General features: G+C 37.7%; 1 protein-coding gene across 1 annotated transcript in view; it reads right to left on the minus strand.

The window, feature by feature from the left end:
• The window catches only part of NPEPPS (aminopeptidase puromycin sensitive), an 84,220-nt gene that overhangs the window by 56,945 nt on the left and 6,431 nt on the right, over window positions 1–20,844 (minus strand). The window contains exon 2 of the mRNA XM_045984803.1: window positions 17,203–17,287. Coding sequence (XP_045840759.1) covers window positions 17,203–17,287 — 85 coding nt within the window. The remainder of the gene's footprint in view (window positions 1–17,202; window positions 17,288–20,844) is intronic.

The raw sequence follows: 20,844 nt of genomic DNA on the forward strand, positions 1-20,844 counted from the left end.
GTAACAATCTTCAGATCATTAAACCATCATTTAATACCTGCTAATGATAATGTGTGCCCCATATGTTTCACATTTTTAAATCATGCAACTAGACTTCTGCTTCTGGCTATGACAGCTTAGGTAGTATCAAAACAATTATAAAAACCAGATAAAAAAAATTTTAAGTGTGGGGGGTGGGAGGTTGGGGGAGCCAGGTGGTGGGTATTATGGAGGGCACGTACTGCATGGAGCACTGGGTGTGGTGAATAAACAATGAATTCTGTTGCGCTGAAAAGAAATTTAAAAAAAAAAAAACCTCCATACTCTGACAATATGAAGGGATAACATATATGTAACCATGTGCCTTAAAAGTTATTACAGAGAGTTTAAAAATATTTTTTTAGGGGCACCTGGGTGGCTCAGTGGGTTAAGCCGCTGCCTTCAGCTCAGGTCATGATCTCAGGGTCCTGGGATCGAGCCCCGCATCAGGCTCTCTGCTTGGCAGGGAGCCTGCTTCCCCACTTCTCTCTGCCTGCCTCTCTGCCTCCTTGTGACCTCTCTCTCTAAAAAAAAAAAAAAAATTTAAGTGTTTGAATGGGAATCACAAAAAGATCAACTCTATGTTCATGGGTTCCTTATTCCCTTGCTGCGTTTTCTGACTTCAAAGCAGAACACAGAGGCCAATGAAGAAAGAAGAATCATAAATCTTGCAGTCAGCTTGCGGGACTGATGACACGAAAATTGGAATTCAGGCGACCAAAGCTGCCAGGATTCAAATGGCCAACATCCCAGAGAAATGGAATGACAGATAAAGTCTAACATTCTTCATTCAAGACATTTTCTGACTTTTCCTTCAAGACATTTTCCTTCAAGATATTTGCTGACTCCTAGATTTCAGCAGTTTTATGATGGGAGGGAACTAAATACTGGATTTCAGGGCCCAGAAGGGAAGGGAAAACCTTAGTAAACACCCTTGACCAAACTACAAACCAGGAATAAGAACAGCATGGAAAAAACAGATTCAACTGGATCAAGACGATCTCACTTAATGAAAGAATGAAAGCTTTCTCTTTCAGATCAGAAATAAAACAGGATGCCTGCTTTTGCAACTTCTAATCACATAATACTAGAGGTTTTAGTCAGAGTAATTAGGCAAGAAAGAGAAATAAAAAGCATTCAAACTGCAAAGGAAAAGTAAGTTATCTCTGTTCACAGACAAAATACAAAAATCTTGTATGTAGGAAAATCTCAAGGTTCCCCCCACCAAATTGTTAGAATAAATGAATTCAGCAAAGTTGTAGGATACAAAATCAACGTACAGAAATCAGTTGTGTTTCTATACACTAACAACGAACAACTTCAAAAGGAAATTAAGAAAACCATTCCATTTGCAATAATATCAAAAATAATGTAACATACTCAGGGACAAATTTAACCACGGAAGTGAAAAACTTGTACACTGAAAACTAAAAAATGTTGCTGAAAGAAGTTAAAGAAGATAGAAACAAACAACAAATAGAAAGACATCCTTTGGAGCGCCTGGGTGGCTCAGTGGGTTAAGCCTCTGCCTTTGGCTCAGGTCATGATCTCAGGGTCCTGGGATCGAGCCCTGCTCCGGGCTCTCTGCTCAGCAGGAAGCCTGCTTTCCCCTCTCTCTCTGCCTGCCTCTGCCTACTTGTGATCTCTCATTCTCTGTCAAATAAATAAACAAAATCTTTTTAAAAAATTAAAAAAAAAAAAAAGAAAGAAAGACATCCTTTGTTTATGGATTAGAAGTCAGTATTAAGAGGTTCATAATATCCATGGGCAGCCCAGCTGGCTCATTCAATAGAACATGCAACTCTTGATCTCATAGTTCTGGGTTTGAGCCCCATGTTGGGTGCAGAGATTACTTTAAAAATGTTTTAAAACTTAGGGCTCCTGGGTGGATCCATCAGTCTGCATCCAAATCTTGGTTTCAGGTCAGGTCATGATCTCATGGGTTATGAGACTGAGCTCTGAGTCAGGTTCCATGCCCTGCAAGGAGTCTGCTTGACAGTCTCTCCCTCTGCCCCTCACCCTACTCATGCTCGCTTCTCGCTCTCTCTCTCAAATAAATAAATAAAATCTTTTTAAAAAAAAAAGATTTTATTTATTTATTTGACGGAGAGAGATCACAAGTAGGCAGAGAGGCAGGCAGAGGGAGAGAGGGAAGCAGGCTCCCTGCGGAGCAGAGAGCCCAATGCGGGGCTTGATCCCAGGACCCTGAGATCATGACCTGAGCCGAAGGCAGCGGCTTAATCCACTGAGCCACCCAGGTGCCCCAAAAAATAAAATCTTTAAAAATTTTTAAAAACTTAAAAAAAAGTTCATAATCTCCAAAGTAATCTACAGATTCGGTACAATCCCACTCAAAAGCCCAACAATGTTTTTTGCAGAAATTTAGAAGTCCACCAAAAGTTCATATAGAATCTCAGAAGTCCCTTTAGAGCCAAAATAATTTTTTTTAAAGATTGTTTTCATTTATTTGACAGAGAGAGAGCACAAGTAGGGGGAGCAGCAGCAGCAGGAAGACCCCACCAAGCAGGGACCCGAAGAGGAGCTCGATCCCAGGTCCCCAGCATTACGACCTGAGCCAAAGTAGACACTTATCAACTGAGCCACCCAGGTGCCCCCAGAGCCAAAATAATCTTGAGAAAAGAACAAAGCTTCACATTTCCTGATAATCAAAAAAAGTGTGGTACTAGTAATATATCCAGAATATATTAAGAACTCCTATACTCAACAATAAAAAAGCAAAACACGCAATTAAAATATGGGTAATGGGGTGTCTGGGTAGCTCAGTCAGTTAAGCATCTGACTTTTGATTTCACCCAGGTCATGATTTCAGGGTCCTGGAATCAAGCCCCCTATTGAGCTCCATGCTCAGCAGGAAGTCTGTTTCTCTCCCCCTCTCTCTCTTCCTCCTTCCCACTGCATACATGCACACACTTCCTCTCTCTAAAGTAAATACATAAATAAAATCTTTTTTTTAAGATTTTATTTATTTATTTGACAGATAGAGATCATAAGTAGGCAGAGAGGCAGGCAGAGAGAGCAGGCTCCCTGCTGAGCAAAGAGCCCAACGTGGGGCTTGATCCCAGGACCCCAGAATCATGACCTGAGCCGAAGGCAGAAGCTTTAACCCACTGAGCCACCCAGGCACCCCAATAAATAAATCTTTTTAAAAAATGGACAAAGGACTTAGACATTTCTCCTAAATATATAAATGGCCAATAAGCTCATGGAAAAATCACTAATCATTAGGGAAATACAAATCCAAGTCACAATTAGATACCACTTCATCCCTATTAGGATGGCTACTAACAATAAAAGAAAATAACAAGATATAGCAGATGTGGAGAAACTGGTACCCTTCTGTACAACTGATGGGAATGTAAAAAGGTGCAGCTGTCACAGATAAAAAGTATGATGATTCTTCAAAAAATTAAAAATAAAATTAACCATATGATCCAGCCATTCCATTTTGGGTATATATTCAAATGAAGTGAAACAGTCTCAAGGAGATATTAGGACACCCATGTTGACAGCAGCATTACTCACAACACTTAAAAGGTGGAAACAACCGGGAAAGCCTGGGTGGTACAACCGGGAAAGCCTGGGTGGTGCAGCCGGTTAAGTGTCAAACTCTTGGTTTTGGTTCAGTTGTGATCTCAGGGTCATGGGACTGAACCCTGTGTTGGGCTCCGTGCTCAGCAGGGTCTGCTTGAGATTCTCCCTCTGCCCCTGCCTATTCATGGTGCATGCTCTCTCTAAAATAAGTAACTGTATCTTTAAAAAAAAAAAAAAAGGTTTCACTGACATACAAATGGATAAACAAAATGTGGTCTATACATACAATGGAACATTATCCAGCCTTAAAAGAGAAATTCTGAAACAAGCTACAACATGGATGATCTTGAACATTATGCTAAATGAAACAAGTTAATTATAAAATGGCAAATACTGTATGATTCCACTTAAATGAGATATCTAGAATAGTCAAATTCATAGAAACAAAAAGGAGTATAATGGTGTAGAATGATGGTTGCCAGGGGCAGAGGGATGGGAAGAATTAGTTATTTTAATGGGTACAGAGTTCTGTTTTCTAAGATGAAGAGTTCTACAGATGGGTGGTAGTGATAGTAGCTCAATAATGTGAATATGTACCAATGAACCATACAATTATAAAGGGTTATGATGGTAAATTACATGTTACCATCTTACATTATATGCATTTTACCACAATTAAAAGAAAAATTGATCTGGCTGTATTCTGTCTGTCCTCTCCCCCTAAGGAAACAGAGAATTAATTTTTCTCTAGAATGAGCTAAAAGTTAAGTAGAAACTCCTACAATCTGAGACAAATTAAGAAAGATCTGAGTAAGTAGAAAAATATACATTCTTCATGAATAAGAAGGTTCAATTTGCTCTCCCCAATGGAGTCAGTGCGATACCTATAACAATACCAACAGGTTTTATTGTAGGACTTGACAAGCTGATCCTAAAATTCATATGAAAATTAAAGGGATCCAGAATAGGCAAAATCATTTTTTAAAAAGAACAAAGATAGAGGACTTATTTTACCTAATTTCAAGACTTAAACAGAACAGAGAGTGCAGAAGCTCAATAGGGAAAGAGTTATCTTTTTATTTTTTATTTCTTTAAAAGATTTTATTTATTTATTTGACAGAGAGAGACACAGCAAGACAGGGAACACAAGCAGGGGGAGTGGAAGAGGGAGAGGCTTCCCACTGAGCAAGGAGCCCAATGAGGGGCTCGATCCCAGGACCCTGGAATCATGACCTGAGCTGAATGCAGACACTTAATGACTGAGCCAACCAGGCGCCCCAAGAGTAATCTTTTTAACACATGGTGCTAGAAAAAGTGAACAGCTATACAGCAGTAAATAAATTATTAAGAAACACACAGAACCTCTACCCTTATATCTCACACCATATACAAAATTTAACTCAAAATAGATCAAAGGCCTAACTGTAAAAATTTAAATTATAAAACTTCTAGAAGAAAACACAGAAAATATTCTCAATATTCTTAAATTCTATAACATCTTAAATGGGTCACAAAAAAAATATGACTAGGAAACACGTGGATGGCTCAGTCAGTTAAGTGTCTGCCTTTGGCTCAGGTCATGATCCCAGGGCCCTAGGATGGAGTCCCTCATCTAGCTCCTTGCTCAGCAGGGGGCCTGCTTCTCCCTCTGCCTGCCACTCCCCCTGCTTGTACTCTCTCCTCTCTCTCTCTCTCTCTGACAAATAAATAAATAAAATCCTTGAAAAAATATATGACAATAAAAGAAAAATTCAATCAATAGAATTCATCAAGGTGCTTGGCTGGCTCAGTCAATAGAACCCTGATCTCAGGGTTGTGCCCCACATTCAGAGTAGAGTTTGCATGCATACATACAGACATGCATAAATTGGAATTCACTGCAATTAAAAACTTATATTCATAAAAAAAAAAAAAAAAAAAAACCACTAACAAAAATGAAAAGGCAAGCCACAAGACTGGGAGAGAGTATTTGCAAAACATTTGACCAACAAACGCTTGTATCTGGAACATACATAGAACTTTTTTTTTTTTTCATATATAGAACTCTTAAAATGCACTAAGAAGATAAACAAACCCCCCAGACAAATGGCAAAGTTTCTGAACAGACAGTTAACCAAAGAAGATATAAGGATGGTAAGTACATAAGGGCATGAAAAGATGTTTAACATTATTAGCTATTAGGGAAATGTAAATTAAAACCATAACAAGATACCACTAGATAATCATTTGAATAGTTAAAATTAAAAAGTGTTAGCATTTAAAAATAATAAGGATATGGAGCAACTGGAACTCTCGAACACAGTTAATGAGAAAATAAAATGGTACAACCACTTTAGAAAACTGGTAGTTTCTTTAAAAATCTCCATTTACCATATGATGCAGCCGTTGTATTCCCAATTATCTACCCAAAGAAATGAAAGCATATGCCCACAAAAAGGGCACAGATTGCTTGCATATTTTTAAAACACAACCTTTTATATTGGAAATAAAAATAAAATTGCCAGAATTTCTGGTCTTGCATATAATAAGCTCAGAAGTTGCCACTCCATCCTACCAACAAGTAAAAAGCTAAACAAACTGAAAAATCAACAGCTCTCCTTAGATCTGTCAGAGACATGAGGTCACAAGATAAACCACTGTTAGCAGATACATAAGAATCATAACTTACTTAGCAAAAACCCACAAGCAAAAACTACCTCTAGCAACAACTGCTGGGGTAGGAAGACCTGGGAAGTACAGGAGGCTCAGTGTGGACAAGTCTGAAAGTTAAAAATTCCAGGAGATGGGGCCCCTGGGTGGCTCAGTCAGTTAAGCATCTGCCTGCGGCTCAGATCAGGTCATGATCTCAGGGTCCTGGAATGGAGTCCCCATATCAGGCTCCCTGCTCAGGGGGGAGCCTCCTCCTCCCTCTGCCTGCCGCTCCCCCTGCTTGTGTGCATGTGCATTTACTCTCTTTCTGTCAAATAAATAAAATCTTTTAAAAAATAAATAAAAATTCCAGGAGAACCCGGTCATAGCGGGTACCCCCCTGACAGTCTTTTGAGTTTTACCTCTGAGAGTTACCAGGTCCTAACAGTGAATATCAGAGAAAAATCCCCTCATGTTTCTGGCAGAAGGAGAGAAAAAGGAGTATTCTGAAATACGATAGGGCATTCTGTTCTCAACAAAACCTGCCTTCAAGAAAAACTATTTTACCAGAGCTTAACCTGCTGGGTTTTGTCAGAGCTTAACCTACTTGGCGAAAGGGAAAGGACAAACTCCAGCGCCACCAGCCATCCTGTCCCACCAGTGGGGGAGAAAACCTGAAAGTACTGAAGTTCACAGACCAGAGACACCAAAAGATTGAGACCTAGTAAGAGATTTATACATACTCTCCTTACCCCTTCACCTCACCATAGCATTATTAAAGGCCTATTTTACTGTAGTTCCTTTTATCCAGTACAACATGTCTGCTTCTCAAAAAATACTGGAAAGCATATTAAAAGGCAGAAAATGCAATTTGGAGACACTAAACAAGCATCAAAACCAGAGTCAGTTATGGTGGGAATGTTGTAACTCTCAGCCTAGATTTTTAAAACTATAATTAATACACTAAGATCTTTAATGAGAAAAGTAGACACATCAAGAAGAGACTGATAATGCAAGTAGAGAGAGATTCTAAAAAAGAATTTTAAAAAACGACAAATTAAAAGCATAGTAACAGAAATGTAGAATGCCTTTCATGCACTGATTGTTAGACTGCTCAAGGCTGTAGAAACAATCTCTGAGCTTGCAGATATGACAAAAGAAAACTCCAAAACTGAAAAAGAAAAAAAAAAAAAAAAGACTGGGAGGTGGGATGGACCAGAACAAAATATCCAAGAACTGTGGGAAAACTATAAGAAGTATAACATATACACAATGGGACAACCAGAAGGACAAGAAAAAGAAAGGAACAGAAGCAATATTTGGAGCAATGATGGCTAAGAATGCCCCCAAATTAACGTCAGACACCAAACCACAGATCCAGAAAGCTCAGAGAAAACCAAGTAGGATAAATGCCAAAAACCCCAAACGTAAGCATACCATATTCAAACTTTGGAAAAATCAAACATAAAGTCTTGAAAGAAGCCACAGCTTGCTCTTTATCGAAGAGCAAGATAAGAATTAAATTCAACTTCTCAGAAACCACGCAAGCAAGAAGACAATGGAATGAAATCTTTAAAGGGCTGAGAAAGAAGAACTAACTAGAATTCTGTATCCTTCAAACTGATCCTTCAAAAGTGAAAGAGAATGTTCCTCTCAATCTTGCTGTGAACCTAAACAGCTCTGAAAAAATTAAGTCTTAAAAAAAAAAAAAAAATGGGGAGAGGAGCACGTGGGTGGCTCACTTGTTAAGCGTCCAACTCTTAGCTTGGCTCAGGTCACGATCTCAGGGTCGTAAGACATAGCCCCCAATGTGTAATCCATTCAAGATTTTTTCCCCTACCTCCCACTTTGTTCCTCCGCCAGCTCATGTTCTCTCCCTCAGATAGATAGATAAATAAATAAATAAATAAAATATATATATTTTTAAAAAGTGGGGAGAAATAGACTTTTGTCAAACAAAAATTGAGGGAATTTGTTGCAAGTGGATATGCTTTTGCAAGATATGTTAAAAGAAGTTCTTTAGAGAAAAGGAAAATGACACAGATTAGAAACTTGGATCTACATAAAGAGAGAGCATCAGAGAATGAATAAAAGAAAGTAAAATAAAAATGTTTACGTTTGTTATTTTTAATTGATCTAAAAGATAACTGTTCAAAATATTAATAGTAACAATGTATTTGATTATGTTGTCTTCTGTGTATGTTTATGCATAAGTGAAATGAATGACAGCAATGAAACAAGGATGGCAGGAAGAAACTGGTCATATTTTGTTATTATAAGGTACTTGGTACTACTTGTGAAGCTTTATGGTATTATCTGAAAGTGACTGGATTAATTATAAATATATATTGCAAACTCTGGGGCAACCAATAAAAAAAACTTTTCGGATTAAAAGTAAAGGGACAGAAAAAGATATACTAACACTAATCAGAAGAAAGTGGGAGTAGCTGCATTAATTTCAGACAGAGCAGACTTTAAAAGCAAGGTTACGTAATGAGAAGGGGGGGCAATACTCCAGCAAGACGTAACAATTCTTTTTTTTTTTAATTTATTTTTTTTTCCATTTTATTTATTTTTTCAGCGAGACGTAACAATTCTTAATGTGGATGCATCTAACAATAAAGCATCAAAATACATGAGACAAAAACCGACAGAATGGCAAGGAGGAACAGATGAATCTACTATTAGAGCTGAAGACTTTAACAGCCTTCTATCAGAAATAAACAGATTCAGCAGCAGAAATCTGTAAGGATATATTTGAACTCAATAGCACCACAAACCAATTGGGTATCTGTTGACGATTTCATCAAACAACAGCTTGTGTTACACATTTTACTCAAGCTCATTTGGACCATTCACCAAGACAGACCATATTCTTGGTCGTAGACACACTTGAACTAATTAAAAAAAAAAAAAAAAGAAAGAAAGAAATCATAAAATGTCTGCTCTTTGACCAGAAAGGAATTAAACTAAAAATCAGTAACAGAACTATAGCTGGAAAAATCCTCAAATAATTAGAAATTAAATAATTATAATACTTCTATTTTTTTTTTAAGATTTTATTTCTTTATTTGACAGAGATCACAAGTAGGCAGAGAGGCAGGCAGTGAGAGAGGGAAGCAGGGTCCCTGCTGAGCAGAGAGCCCAATGTGGGGCTGGATCCCAGGACCCTGGGACCATAACCCAAGCAGAAGGCAGAGGCTTTAACCCACTGAGCCACCCAGGCACCCCTATAATACTTCTAAATAACACATGGGTCAAAGAACCCTCAAGAGAAATCTTTAAATATTTTTAACTAAACGGAAATGAAAATACAACTTATCAAAGTTTGTGAGATTCAGGGAGAGTGGTGTTTATAGGGAAATTTACAGTACTGCAACCCTATATCACAAAATCAATCATCCAGGGGTACCTGGCTGGCTCAATCAGTAGAGCTTGAGATCTAGCCCCACAGGGCATAGAGCTTACTTCAAAAATTAAAAATAAATCAAATAAATTATCTAAGCTTCCATCCTAGGAAACTAGAAAAGGAACAAATTAAATCCAAAATAAGGCACAGGAAAAAAAATAATTAAAATTAGAGCAGGGGTGCTTGGTTGGCTCAGTTGGTTAAGGGGCTGCTTTTGGCTCGGGTCATGATCCCAGGGTCCTGGAATTGAGCCCCTCGTCCCTGCTCAGTAGGAAGCCTGCTTTTACCTCTCCCACTCTCCCTGCCTGTGTTCCCTCTCTCGCTGTCTCTCTCTGTCAAACAAATCAATAAATAAAATCTTAAAAAAAATTAAAAAATAAAAAAATGAATAAAAGCTAATTCTTTGGTTAAAAAAAAAATCAACAAAATCAATAAGCCTCAAGCCAGGTTAAGAGAAAAGGGAGAAAACACAATTACTAAAATCAGGAGCTTAGGTGGCTCAGTCAGTTAAACCTCTTGACTCTTGGTTTTGGCTAAGGTCATGATCTCAAAGTCATGGGATCCAGCCCCGCATCCAGCTCCATGCTCAGCATGAAGTCTGCTTGGGAGTCTCGCTCTCTTTCTCCCTCTGCCCCTTCCGTCCCCTTTCTCTCTCTAAAGTAAATAAATCTTTTTTTTTTTTTAAGAAAAGAAGTGAAAGAGAGAACATCACTACAGATCCTATGGACATTAAAAAAATGATACAGGAGGGGCACCTGTGTGGCTCAGTCAGTTAAGCCACCAACTCTTGATTTTGGTTGAGGTCATGATCTCAGAGTCATGATAACAGCCCTATATTGGGCTCTGTGTTGGGCAGGGAGCCTGCTTAAGAGTCTCTCTTCCTGGGGCGCCTGGGTGGCTCAGTGGGTAAAAGCCTCTGCCTTCAGCTCAGGTCATGATCCCAGGGTTCTGGGATCGAGCCCTGCATCGGGCTCTCTGCTCAGCAGGGAGCCTGCTTCCTCCTCTCTCTCTCTGCCTGCTTTTCTGCCTACTTGTGATCTCTGTCTGTCAAATAAATAAATAAAATCTTTAAAAAAAAAAAAATCTCTCTTCCCCTCTCATTCTACCTCTCCCCCCACTCAAAAAAATGAATAAGTTAAATTAAATTTAAAAATAATACAGGAATATTATAAACAAATCTCTGCCCCAAATCTAAAAACCTCAATCAAATGGACCAATTCCTTGAAACACACAATCTACTAAAACACACATAAGAAGAAAACAGATAATCTAAATAGCTATGTATCTTTTAAGGAAGTTGAATCAGGGCGCCTGGGTGCTTCAGTTAGTTGAGTGTCTGACTCCTGGTTTCAGCTCAGGTCATGATCTCAGGGTGGTGAGTTCAAACCCTATATTGGGCTCCACATTCAGTGGGGAGTCTGCTTTAGAGTCTCTCTCCGCCCCTCCCCCACCCACTCATAAGCACATGCTCTCTAAAATAAATAAATAAATCTTCAAAAGTTAAAAAAAAGAAGAAGAAACTGAATCAATAACGATCTTCCAAAACAGAAAGCATAGGCTCAGACAGGTTCACTTGTGAATTCTACCAAACATTTAAGTAAGAAATGGTATGTATTCTCTACAATCTGTTCCAGAGCATTGAAGCAGAAAGAATACTTCCTAACTCATTTTATGAAGCCTGCATTACCCTAGTATCAAAAGACACATAAGAAAACTATATACCAGTGTCTCTTATGAACATAATACAAAAGTCCTCAACAAAATATTAGCATATTGAATCCAATAATATATAAAAAGAATTACATGCCATGACCAAGTGGGATTTATCCTATTATGCAAGGCAGTTTCAACAAACAAAAATCAATCAACGTACTTCATCACGTCAACAATCTAAAGAAGAAATATCACACAACCATCAGAAGATGCAGAAAAAGCATCTAACAAAATCTAATACCCATTCATGATAAAATCTCTCAGCAAAGTAGGAATAAAGATGAATTTCTTCAACTTGAGATAGAACATCTACAAAAATCCTACAGCTAACATCATATATTTCATGGTGAGAAAGTCCAAGTCTTCCAGCTAAGATGAGGAACAAAGCAAAGATGTCTCACCACTGCTTTTCAACATTGTACTGAAAAGTCCTAGCTAATGTAGTAAGACAAGAAAAGGAAATAAAAGGTATACATATTGGGATAGTAGAAACAAAACAGTCCTTTTTCACAGATGATGTGGTCATGTAGAAAATTCAAAGGAATCAGCAAAAAAACTCCTGGAACTGGGGCGCCTGGGTGGCTCAGTGGGTTAAAGCCTCTGCCTTTGGCTCAGGTCATGATCTCAGGGTCCTGGGATCGAGCCCCACATCGGGCTCTCCACTCCGCAGGGAACCTGCTTCTCCTCTCTCTCTGCCTGCCTCTCTGCCTAGTTGTGATTTCTCTCTGTCAAATAAATATAATATTAAAAAAAAAACTCCTGGAACTAATGAGCAATTATAACAAGGTTGCAGGATATAAGATTAATATATATAAGTCAATCACTTTTCTATATATCAGCAATGAATAAGTGGTATTTGAAATTGTAAACACTTTATCATATTCAAAAACAAAATACTTAGGTATAAATCTAACAAAATATATGTAAGATCCAGGAGAAAAACTACTAAATTCTCATAATAGATATTAAAGACCTAAATAAATGGAGAGATAATCCATGTTCATGGGCAAGATTCCATATTATCAAGATGTCATTTCCTCCCAACTTGATCTATAGATTCAATCCCAATCCCAATAAAAATCCCAGAAAGTTATTTCATGGATACTGAAAAACTGATTCTAAACTTTATATGCCGGGGTGTCTGCGTGGTTCAGTCATTAAGCGTCTGCCTTCAACTCAGGTCCTGATCCCAGGGTCCTGGCATCCAGCCCCGTATCAGGCTCACTGCTCAGCGGGGAGCCCGCTTCTCTCTCTCCCACTCTCCCTGATTGTGTTCCCTCTCTCACTGAATCTCTCTGTCAAATAAACAAATAAAATCTTTTAAAAAACAAACAAAACAAAACCCACAGCATGTATAACACCAAGAGTGAACCCTAATGTAAACTACGGACTTTGTTAAGAGGTGCCAAGGTAAGTTTCACTGACTGTAACAATTGTACCACTTTGGTTCAGGATGTTGATAATGAGGGAAGGGAAGGGTGGGTGGGACAAGGAACACGGAGGAAATCTCTGTACTTTTTACTCCAAACTTCTCTGAAAAATAAGGTTTATTAGTAGGAAAAATAGAATCAGCATTTTTTCAAAAGAGTTTTATTTATTTAACAGAGAGAGGGAGAGAGAGAGTGCGCACACAAACAGGGGGAGCAGGCAGAGGGGGAAGCAGGCTCCCATGTCAGGGGCTCGATCCCAATATCCTGGGATTATAACCTGAGCCTAAGGCAGACACTCAATTGACTGAGCCACCCAGGTGCCCCTAAAATCACCATTTAATTCAGAAAACAGGATGCCCTGAAAGTTACCAAAGACCTGGGAAAACATCTGGTTCCTCAATATAGCCCAGAGTAGTTGTTAGCTTATACATTAATACGAAGAACAATAGCACATAATAGACTTTATGTTTGAAATGCCCAAAACTCAATATACTCAGAACTTGTAAATAAAGTAGAGGCAAAATAAAAACAAGAGCTCAGAAATAAGGCCACTGTAGTGCCCAAAAAACTTTAAAAGCTTCCTAAAAAGAGGTATTCTGAATCTTTAGAAGGATATACCACTGGAACATGTACAGCACACTAAAATAATCTGCTAAATATATTTAATAGTAATATAGCATATTATACACCACTTTCAATTAACAATCTAGAAGACTCTCAAAAGGCTTTTTGCTCTTTTTAAAGCTATGCTCAAGGCTTATCTTCATGTCCAAGTGATAAAGAATATGCATAACACACAGTTCCCTGGTAGGTTGCAAATTCAACAGAAGTCACTATAGCCCAAAGAAATGTTGTTGGCCTGAAAAGTTCTTTAAAATTTGAATAAATTTAAGTATTCTTTAATACTTTCTTTGGTCTGGCCTCTGTCCCAACATGCTCGCTTTCCTACATTCAGTCCAATTCACTCCTGTTTGTTATTTCCTTAATCCCAACCATAACTTTGGTTCGAGGCCCCCTACCCTATATTGTTACTTGTATTACTAAACTTATACTTTGATTCCTTTCATTTAAAATTTCCTTATGAAATTCTGCATCATATTCCAATACATTTGTATTAGAAATGGGTATTTCCTCTTCTCTTTCAATTTTCCACATTTCAGAGCTAGCATTTAATTAGTCATGCATGTATTTTCAGAATGATGACAAAAACAACTCTTGCAAAGAGATAGTGGCTTATTGTTATTCCTAATCTACACTTAACTGTATGACCACGGAATATGTATCGCTGATGGGCTTATAAAGGCCTACTGAAGCTCATGATAAAGGCCTCTGATCGAGTGTGAGGAACCATTTCTTTTTCTCAAGTTAATAGTTTTGCTCAAAATTGTTACTATTTGGCAGTATTTCTGACTAGCTGCTTCATCCTCTCATTAAACACATACATGCGCTCACCTGCACACTGAAAAATGTACCTCTACTTCCAGAAGAAACGTGTTAAGATTTACATGCCTTGCATGGATAAGGAAGGAAGGGTGATGCTGGCGTATCTGAGGCTAGAATCAGAACTTTGAATGGAAGAGGGAAAATTTCTTCCTTACACACCTAATGCTACAAACATACCTGAGAGAGTATACTAAGGGAAAAGTTAATACAAAATTTTCAAGTGATCAATGTCCATGTGGTTATGCCCAAGCCATCTACTAATGATAAATTAAAAGTCTCGTTACCTGTCAGGACCTGAGTTCAGGCACTCCTGCGGAAGCTGGTGACAATACTAACCCCTGCACTGTGTAGGGAGGTGCACTCCTTGCACTGGGGCTTAAGTGCTAGTGATTTCACCAACCCTTGAAGTGCAGAACAGTAAAAAAACAGTTTTCAGCCGTTTTTCTTACTGAGTTCTCATTTTTTAAATATTACAAAGATCTCAATTAGGTTTTAATATAACTTATTTTTGTTGAAAAGGCAGTGCCTTAGTTTAAAGAGACACGCCAATAGGTCTTTCTGGATCACTGCACAAACCACAAGACAGCTTCTTTTTCATCAATTAAAAATTTACACAAAGAAGCAACAATTTCATGCCTTCGAACAACTTTCTGATTTTACCGTAAAGTACCAAGATTTAGTGGCTACACATATGTAACTCAGTCTTACAGAAGACAATCATAAGTATTAATAGGTACTGTACTAAGGAGATTAGCTGAGTTTAAAAAATGGTACCTTTCCTATTGACTCAATTATTCCCCTGTCAAACCATACCACCCTGGAAGGAGCTGGCAATCAAATTTGCAACTACTAATTTCTAAAGAAACAACATGTTGTACTCTTCCATACGGTAAAAATCAAGAAATGCTACTCTGCCCAAGGATAAAATTACACTGTGTATGTAATCTGCAGTCAAATGCTCTATCACTGAGCTATACCCCCAACTGTGTATGTAATCTGGAAGGCCAAATCTGTTTCGGACTGAAACCTTAAAATGCCACATTAATACAATTTCCCATTCTCTTATACTCTCAAATTAGATGAACTTACACATGACTCTGGGTTTTTTCCCATTGCTGTAGGAGAAATGAGTTGAAAAATACCCCTTAGCTAGTTTTGAAGAAAATACTTTATGTACCTAAAAAGAGTAATGTTTTATCTGAATCTCTCCCAAATCCCCTTCACTTCTACAAGCTTTCACTCTTCTGACCCTCTTAGTCAGAACACAAACACTGCTATTCTGACTATTAGGAGCTTGGCACCATTCAGTTATACATACTCAAAGCATTTGAGTTCTCTGAATTCTTTCCTGGCATTTTAGTAGAGGAAGATAAAAACAAACCTGAGCTGAAACCATGCCAACTGGAGGGTGCACGTGTATTTTACAATCTCTTCCTATCTATAGTGGCACCATTTTAAAACTACATCAAATTTAAATGTTCTCTACCTACAACAAAGCAAGCTTGCCTTAATATGCTTGGCTAAAATGCTTACATTTTTCTTCACAGATAAAGAAATTCAATAACCCCTCTCATTTACCCAAACAATTTTCTAATGTTGGCACTCATCCAAAGTCCATTTGAAGGATCTGTTCCACTAGCTTAAAATCACAGCAATTTGATCTCATTTACAAACAATCGAACAATAAGTACTTCTTGGCAATACTCTGCTCAACTGCTATTTTTTGGGGGGGGGAGGGGATCATTCTATGGACAAGATAATTTAAGAAAAATTCATAAAATAAATACAGCTCGGCCTTAAAATATTACTTGTATGCTTCTTTTCAGTGTAAAGGAGAGGGGTAAGAGCAATACAAAATGTGAACTAAAAGGCAAAATTTCTAACTTATTTGATATCAAATGAAAAGATTTTCTTTTCTTTTCCTTCCTTTTTTTTTTTAAAGTAAGCTCTACGTGCCAAGTGGGGTTTGAACTCACAGCCCTGAGATCAAGAGCTGCATGCTCTACTAGCTGAGCCAGCCAGGCACCCTGATAGCAAACAAAAAATTTTCTAACAGGAAGTCTCAGAGTAGTGAAGACTAACCAAAAAATCATTCTGTCAAAAGTAAAAAGCACTTCAATTCCAGTACTAATCCACTTGTGATTTCATGCCAAACATGACAACTTTTTAAAATGGAGCTTATGTGGGAATAAGATTTCAGGCCAAAACAGACTACTCAATTTAATCCTTGTTAAAATTACAAGGTCTAAAATAGTTTTAATTTTAAAGATGCTAATTGAGTTCCCATGCATTCTATATATTTCCTTTTAACATATTCTTACTCTGTAACTAACTTGGTCATCTAGCTTCTAACCTCCACATTCCATCCCAAAGGACAAATATTTTTCTCTCAATTGTGAGTAAGATTCATTATTCCAATTTTAATCTACTGTTCAAGAGGGAAAAAAAAAAACTTTTAAGAAAACCACATATGAACTAAGCCACCTTGATAAACCAATCTTTCATGTTCAAAGCACTTATTTCAAAAATGACTCTTTAGTTTTGGGCGCCTCGGTGGTGTAGTCAATTACGGGACTGATTCTTGGTTTCAGCTCAGGTTGTGACCTCAGGGTCGTGGGATCAAGCCCTGTGTTGGGCTCCACAGTCAGTGCAGAGTCTACTTGGGATTCTCTCTGCCCCTCCCACTCAAAGCTCTCTCTCTCTCTAAAATAAATTAATTTAAAACATAACTCTTTAGCTTTATATGCATGGTACTATATTTATTTTACATTTATGGAAGTGGAATCTGCCTAGGGTTACAAAATATGTTAATGTTTGAAGTAGAATTAGAATGTGGCATCTCCTTTATCGCATAGTATAGATTATTAAAATATTTCCCACAAACATCTAAAAATGTTTCCCTTTTTCTAAAGTAACAAACACTGCTACCTTAATCTGAAAATGTATAATGCACCACAGACACATGATACACACAGAGAGACAGCAAATTAAATGGAAAACAGCTCTTACCTTCATCTCCCTCTGGTGCATATGAAGCTGTAATAATGTCAATATCAGCACAATTCATCACAATCTGATTGGTTGCCTGCCTCACCTAAGGGGAAAAGAAAAACCAGCAGTGTCAGAAATAGCTAAGATTAATAACATGTACATCTTCATCTTGGCCTAATGTATGTCACAGGGCATTTTTTTTAAGCCCAGACATCACTAAAACCTAGACTGAGTATTTATACCTCAATGGTAAAAATAAATGAGTAGTTTTAAGTAATCTAAGACAATTCATATTTTCCAAATTATATTAAAAGCAACCATAAACACTTAAGTATTTTAGACTTTAAACATCTGACCAATGAGCTAAATAAAAGCATTTTTTCCTACTTAAGCTTTTACTTAAAACAATTAAAACTTTCCATATTAAAAATTAATTAGGAAACATTTCTTGTATGTTGCAATTAATTATGTATTTCAACCTACACATCAAACCCATCATAAGACCTTCTTTAAGGCTAGAGGAAGAAAAGTGGTATCATGAATCATGTCAAAACTTCATAAGACACTCTTTAAAATTTTTTCTCTTATCAAAGTAACATTTTGGATATAACAGACACTAATGCCTCACCACCAAGATTAAATAAACTTTTTAAGATTTTGTCTTACTTGCTTCAGATCCCCCCCAATAAAATACAGATATAATGAAAGCCCCATCCTCACTTCCTCATTACATGGAGATAAATAACCACTCTCCTAAGGCTAATGTAGCTCTTTATCATGTATATATAGTACTTCTGCTACATATATAAAGATCAGTAGGCAATGTTTTTAGTTTTGTACAAATACTATCACCTTTGCACCTGCTTTTTTCATTTAACATTGTTTCTGAGATGGGTAAATGTAGACAGATATAGATCTAATTCATTAATTTTAACTCCTATATAGTATTCCATTATAAAAATAAACCAGTTATTTATCCATTTCCTTCCTAAAGGAAGTTAGATTGTTTCCACTTTTTTTGTTATTTAAAGTAGTACTATAATAAATATCTTGGTCCATGTTTTCTTATGCATATTTTTCTTTACCAAGAATATCCCAATTATGCTCTAGAGTAGTTTCAATCAATACTCTCATGAGCAAAGAGTGAAGAAATACCATGTTCAGGTTGCCTGGGTGGCTCAGTGGGTTAAGGCCCTGCCTTCGACTCAGGTCATGATCTCAGGGTCCTGGGATAGAGCCCTGCATTGGGCTCTCTGTCCGGCGGGGAGCCTGCTTCCCTCTCTCTTTCTCGCCTGCCTCTTTGCCTACTTGTGATCTCTGTCAAATAAATAAATAAAATCTTTTAAAAAAGAAAAAAGGAAATACCATGTTCATCATCCTCTAAAAAACTTAAAAATCTCTGACAATCTGATGGGTATTAAATGATATTCCACCATTGCTTTAATTAGAATTTTCCTGATTAATAGTAGCACTGGTTAAGTAAGCATCTTCTTTTTTTTTTTTTTAAGATTTTATTTATTTATTTGACAGAGAGAGATCATAAGTAGGCAGAGAGGCAGGCAGAGAGAGTGAGAGGGAAGCAGGCTCCCTGCCGAGCAGAGAGCCCGATGTGGGACTCGATCCCAGGACCCTGAGATCATGACCTGAGCTGAAGGCAGCGGCTTAAACCACTGAGCCACCCAGGCGCCCCTAAGTAAGCATCTTCTCTACTTAGTTTCTCCCCGCCCCTCTTTTTTTTGGCCATTACTTTTTCTCTGCAAATTGTTCATTTATAACCCTTGCCCACTTTTCAATTTGGTTGTAGACTTGATTTTATATACCTGCTGTATTTAAACAGAACCTCAGATTCATTTTCAGACCATTCCTTTGAATGCTCTGAATTTAAAATAACAAAAATCTGGGGCTCCTGGGTGGCTCATTCGGTTACTGGTTTCAGCTCAGTTCATGATCTCATGGTTGTGAGATGGAGCCCTACATGGGGCTCCCTGCTCAAAGTGGAGTGGGCTTCAGATCTCTCTAGATCTGAATGTGGCAGTTTTGAAGAAAATAGTTTTTCTATCCCCTTCAGCCTCTCCCTCCCTCTCAGTCCCTCCCTGCTCACAGGCAGACACACACTCTTTCCCTCACAAATAAATAAAATCTAAAAATAAAATAACAAAAGTACAGATGCCCTAAATCACAAACAAATGTCTACAGAAGCCAGTCAAGCAGGTGAGTAGAGTAGGCCAGGTGAAGGCTATGCATAAAGGAAGGGGAAGTAGTCATTTCTTGGAGCTAACTAATTACTGCTGTATTGAAAAGCAGACTCCGGGGACGCCTGAGTGGCTCAGTGGGTTAAAGCCTCTGCCTTCAATTCAGGTCATGATCCCGGGGTCCTGGGATCGAGCCCCGCATCGGACTCTCTGCTCAGTGGGGAGCCTGCTTCCCTTCCTCTCTCTACACCTGCCCCTCTGCCTACTTGTGATCTCTGTCTGTCAAAGAAATAAATAAAATCTTAAAAAAAAAAAGAAAAGAAAAGCAGACTCCGTATTGACAGATCTTCCAACTACAAAAAAAACAAAAAACAAATACTTGGCTCTTTTGGTAGGGCATGTGCAACTCTTGATCTCTGGGTCTGAGTCGAGCCCCACACTGGACAGAGAGATTATTTAAAAAAAAAAAAAAGCCACAAATTTCAGATTTCATGTACGATCTCCCAAATTGTAACTGATGGCAACTAACACAAAATTTGCAAAAACACTGTGCCGTCCAAACAAAGCCCACAGTAGGTCAATAGTGCCTCAAGATGACTAACAGAACACAGAACCAGGTAAGGACACAAGAGTAATATAATGTCTGTATGAAAAAGCTATACCCAAGAGTAATCATTTTATTAATAACCAATAAATAAATACAATTAATCTCAAACTAAAATTACCTGACCTAAGTTATAGATACATATTAGTAAGCCTGTAAAAATTGCTAACACATATTGTGAAACTATTTCGGCTCATTAAAAAAAATCCTATTCAGGGACTTGCTAGGTCAGTTGGTAGAGCATGAGACTCTTGATCTTGGGGATATGAGTTCAAGCCCCACACTGGGTGTAGAGCTTAGTTTAAAAAAAAAAAAAAATCCTTTTTCATAAATCTGTTTCTAAACAAAAATGTCATTCAATGAACTTTTAAAAAATTTTTTTAAGTGGCAGGAGCACATGGCTGGCTCAGTACGTACAGCATGCAACTCTTGATCTTAGGGTTGTGAGTTCCAGCCCCATGTTACATACAGAGAGTACTTAAAAATAAAATCTTAACTTAAAAAATAAATTAATCTTTAAATAAATAAATAAACAAATAATTTTTGTAAGTGGTAATATTCCTTCACACTGTTTATTTCATCAGGAACATTCCTAAACAGTACTGAAACCTTTCTGTCCCAACCGGCCATTTATAGCACTACATTTGAACAAACAAACAAGCAAAAAAGATCCCTGTGCCTATTTATAAATTCACTTTTAAAAAATTCAGCAACACAGAGAAATGAAGCACTTAATGAGACTGGGGTGGGCTGCAGGGAGGTGTCTCCAAAAAGTAAAATGAATAAAAACCTTCCAGAGTTTGAAGTTTATGCCAACAGGATAATAACAGCAGTTTAGTTACACATCTTCATCTTTATTGAGGC

This window comes from Meles meles, chromosome 18 (assembly GCF_922984935.1).
Source record: "Meles meles chromosome 18, mMelMel3.1 paternal haplotype, whole genome shotgun sequence".
Lineage (NCBI taxonomy): Eukaryota > Metazoa > Chordata > Mammalia > Carnivora > Mustelidae > Meles > Meles meles.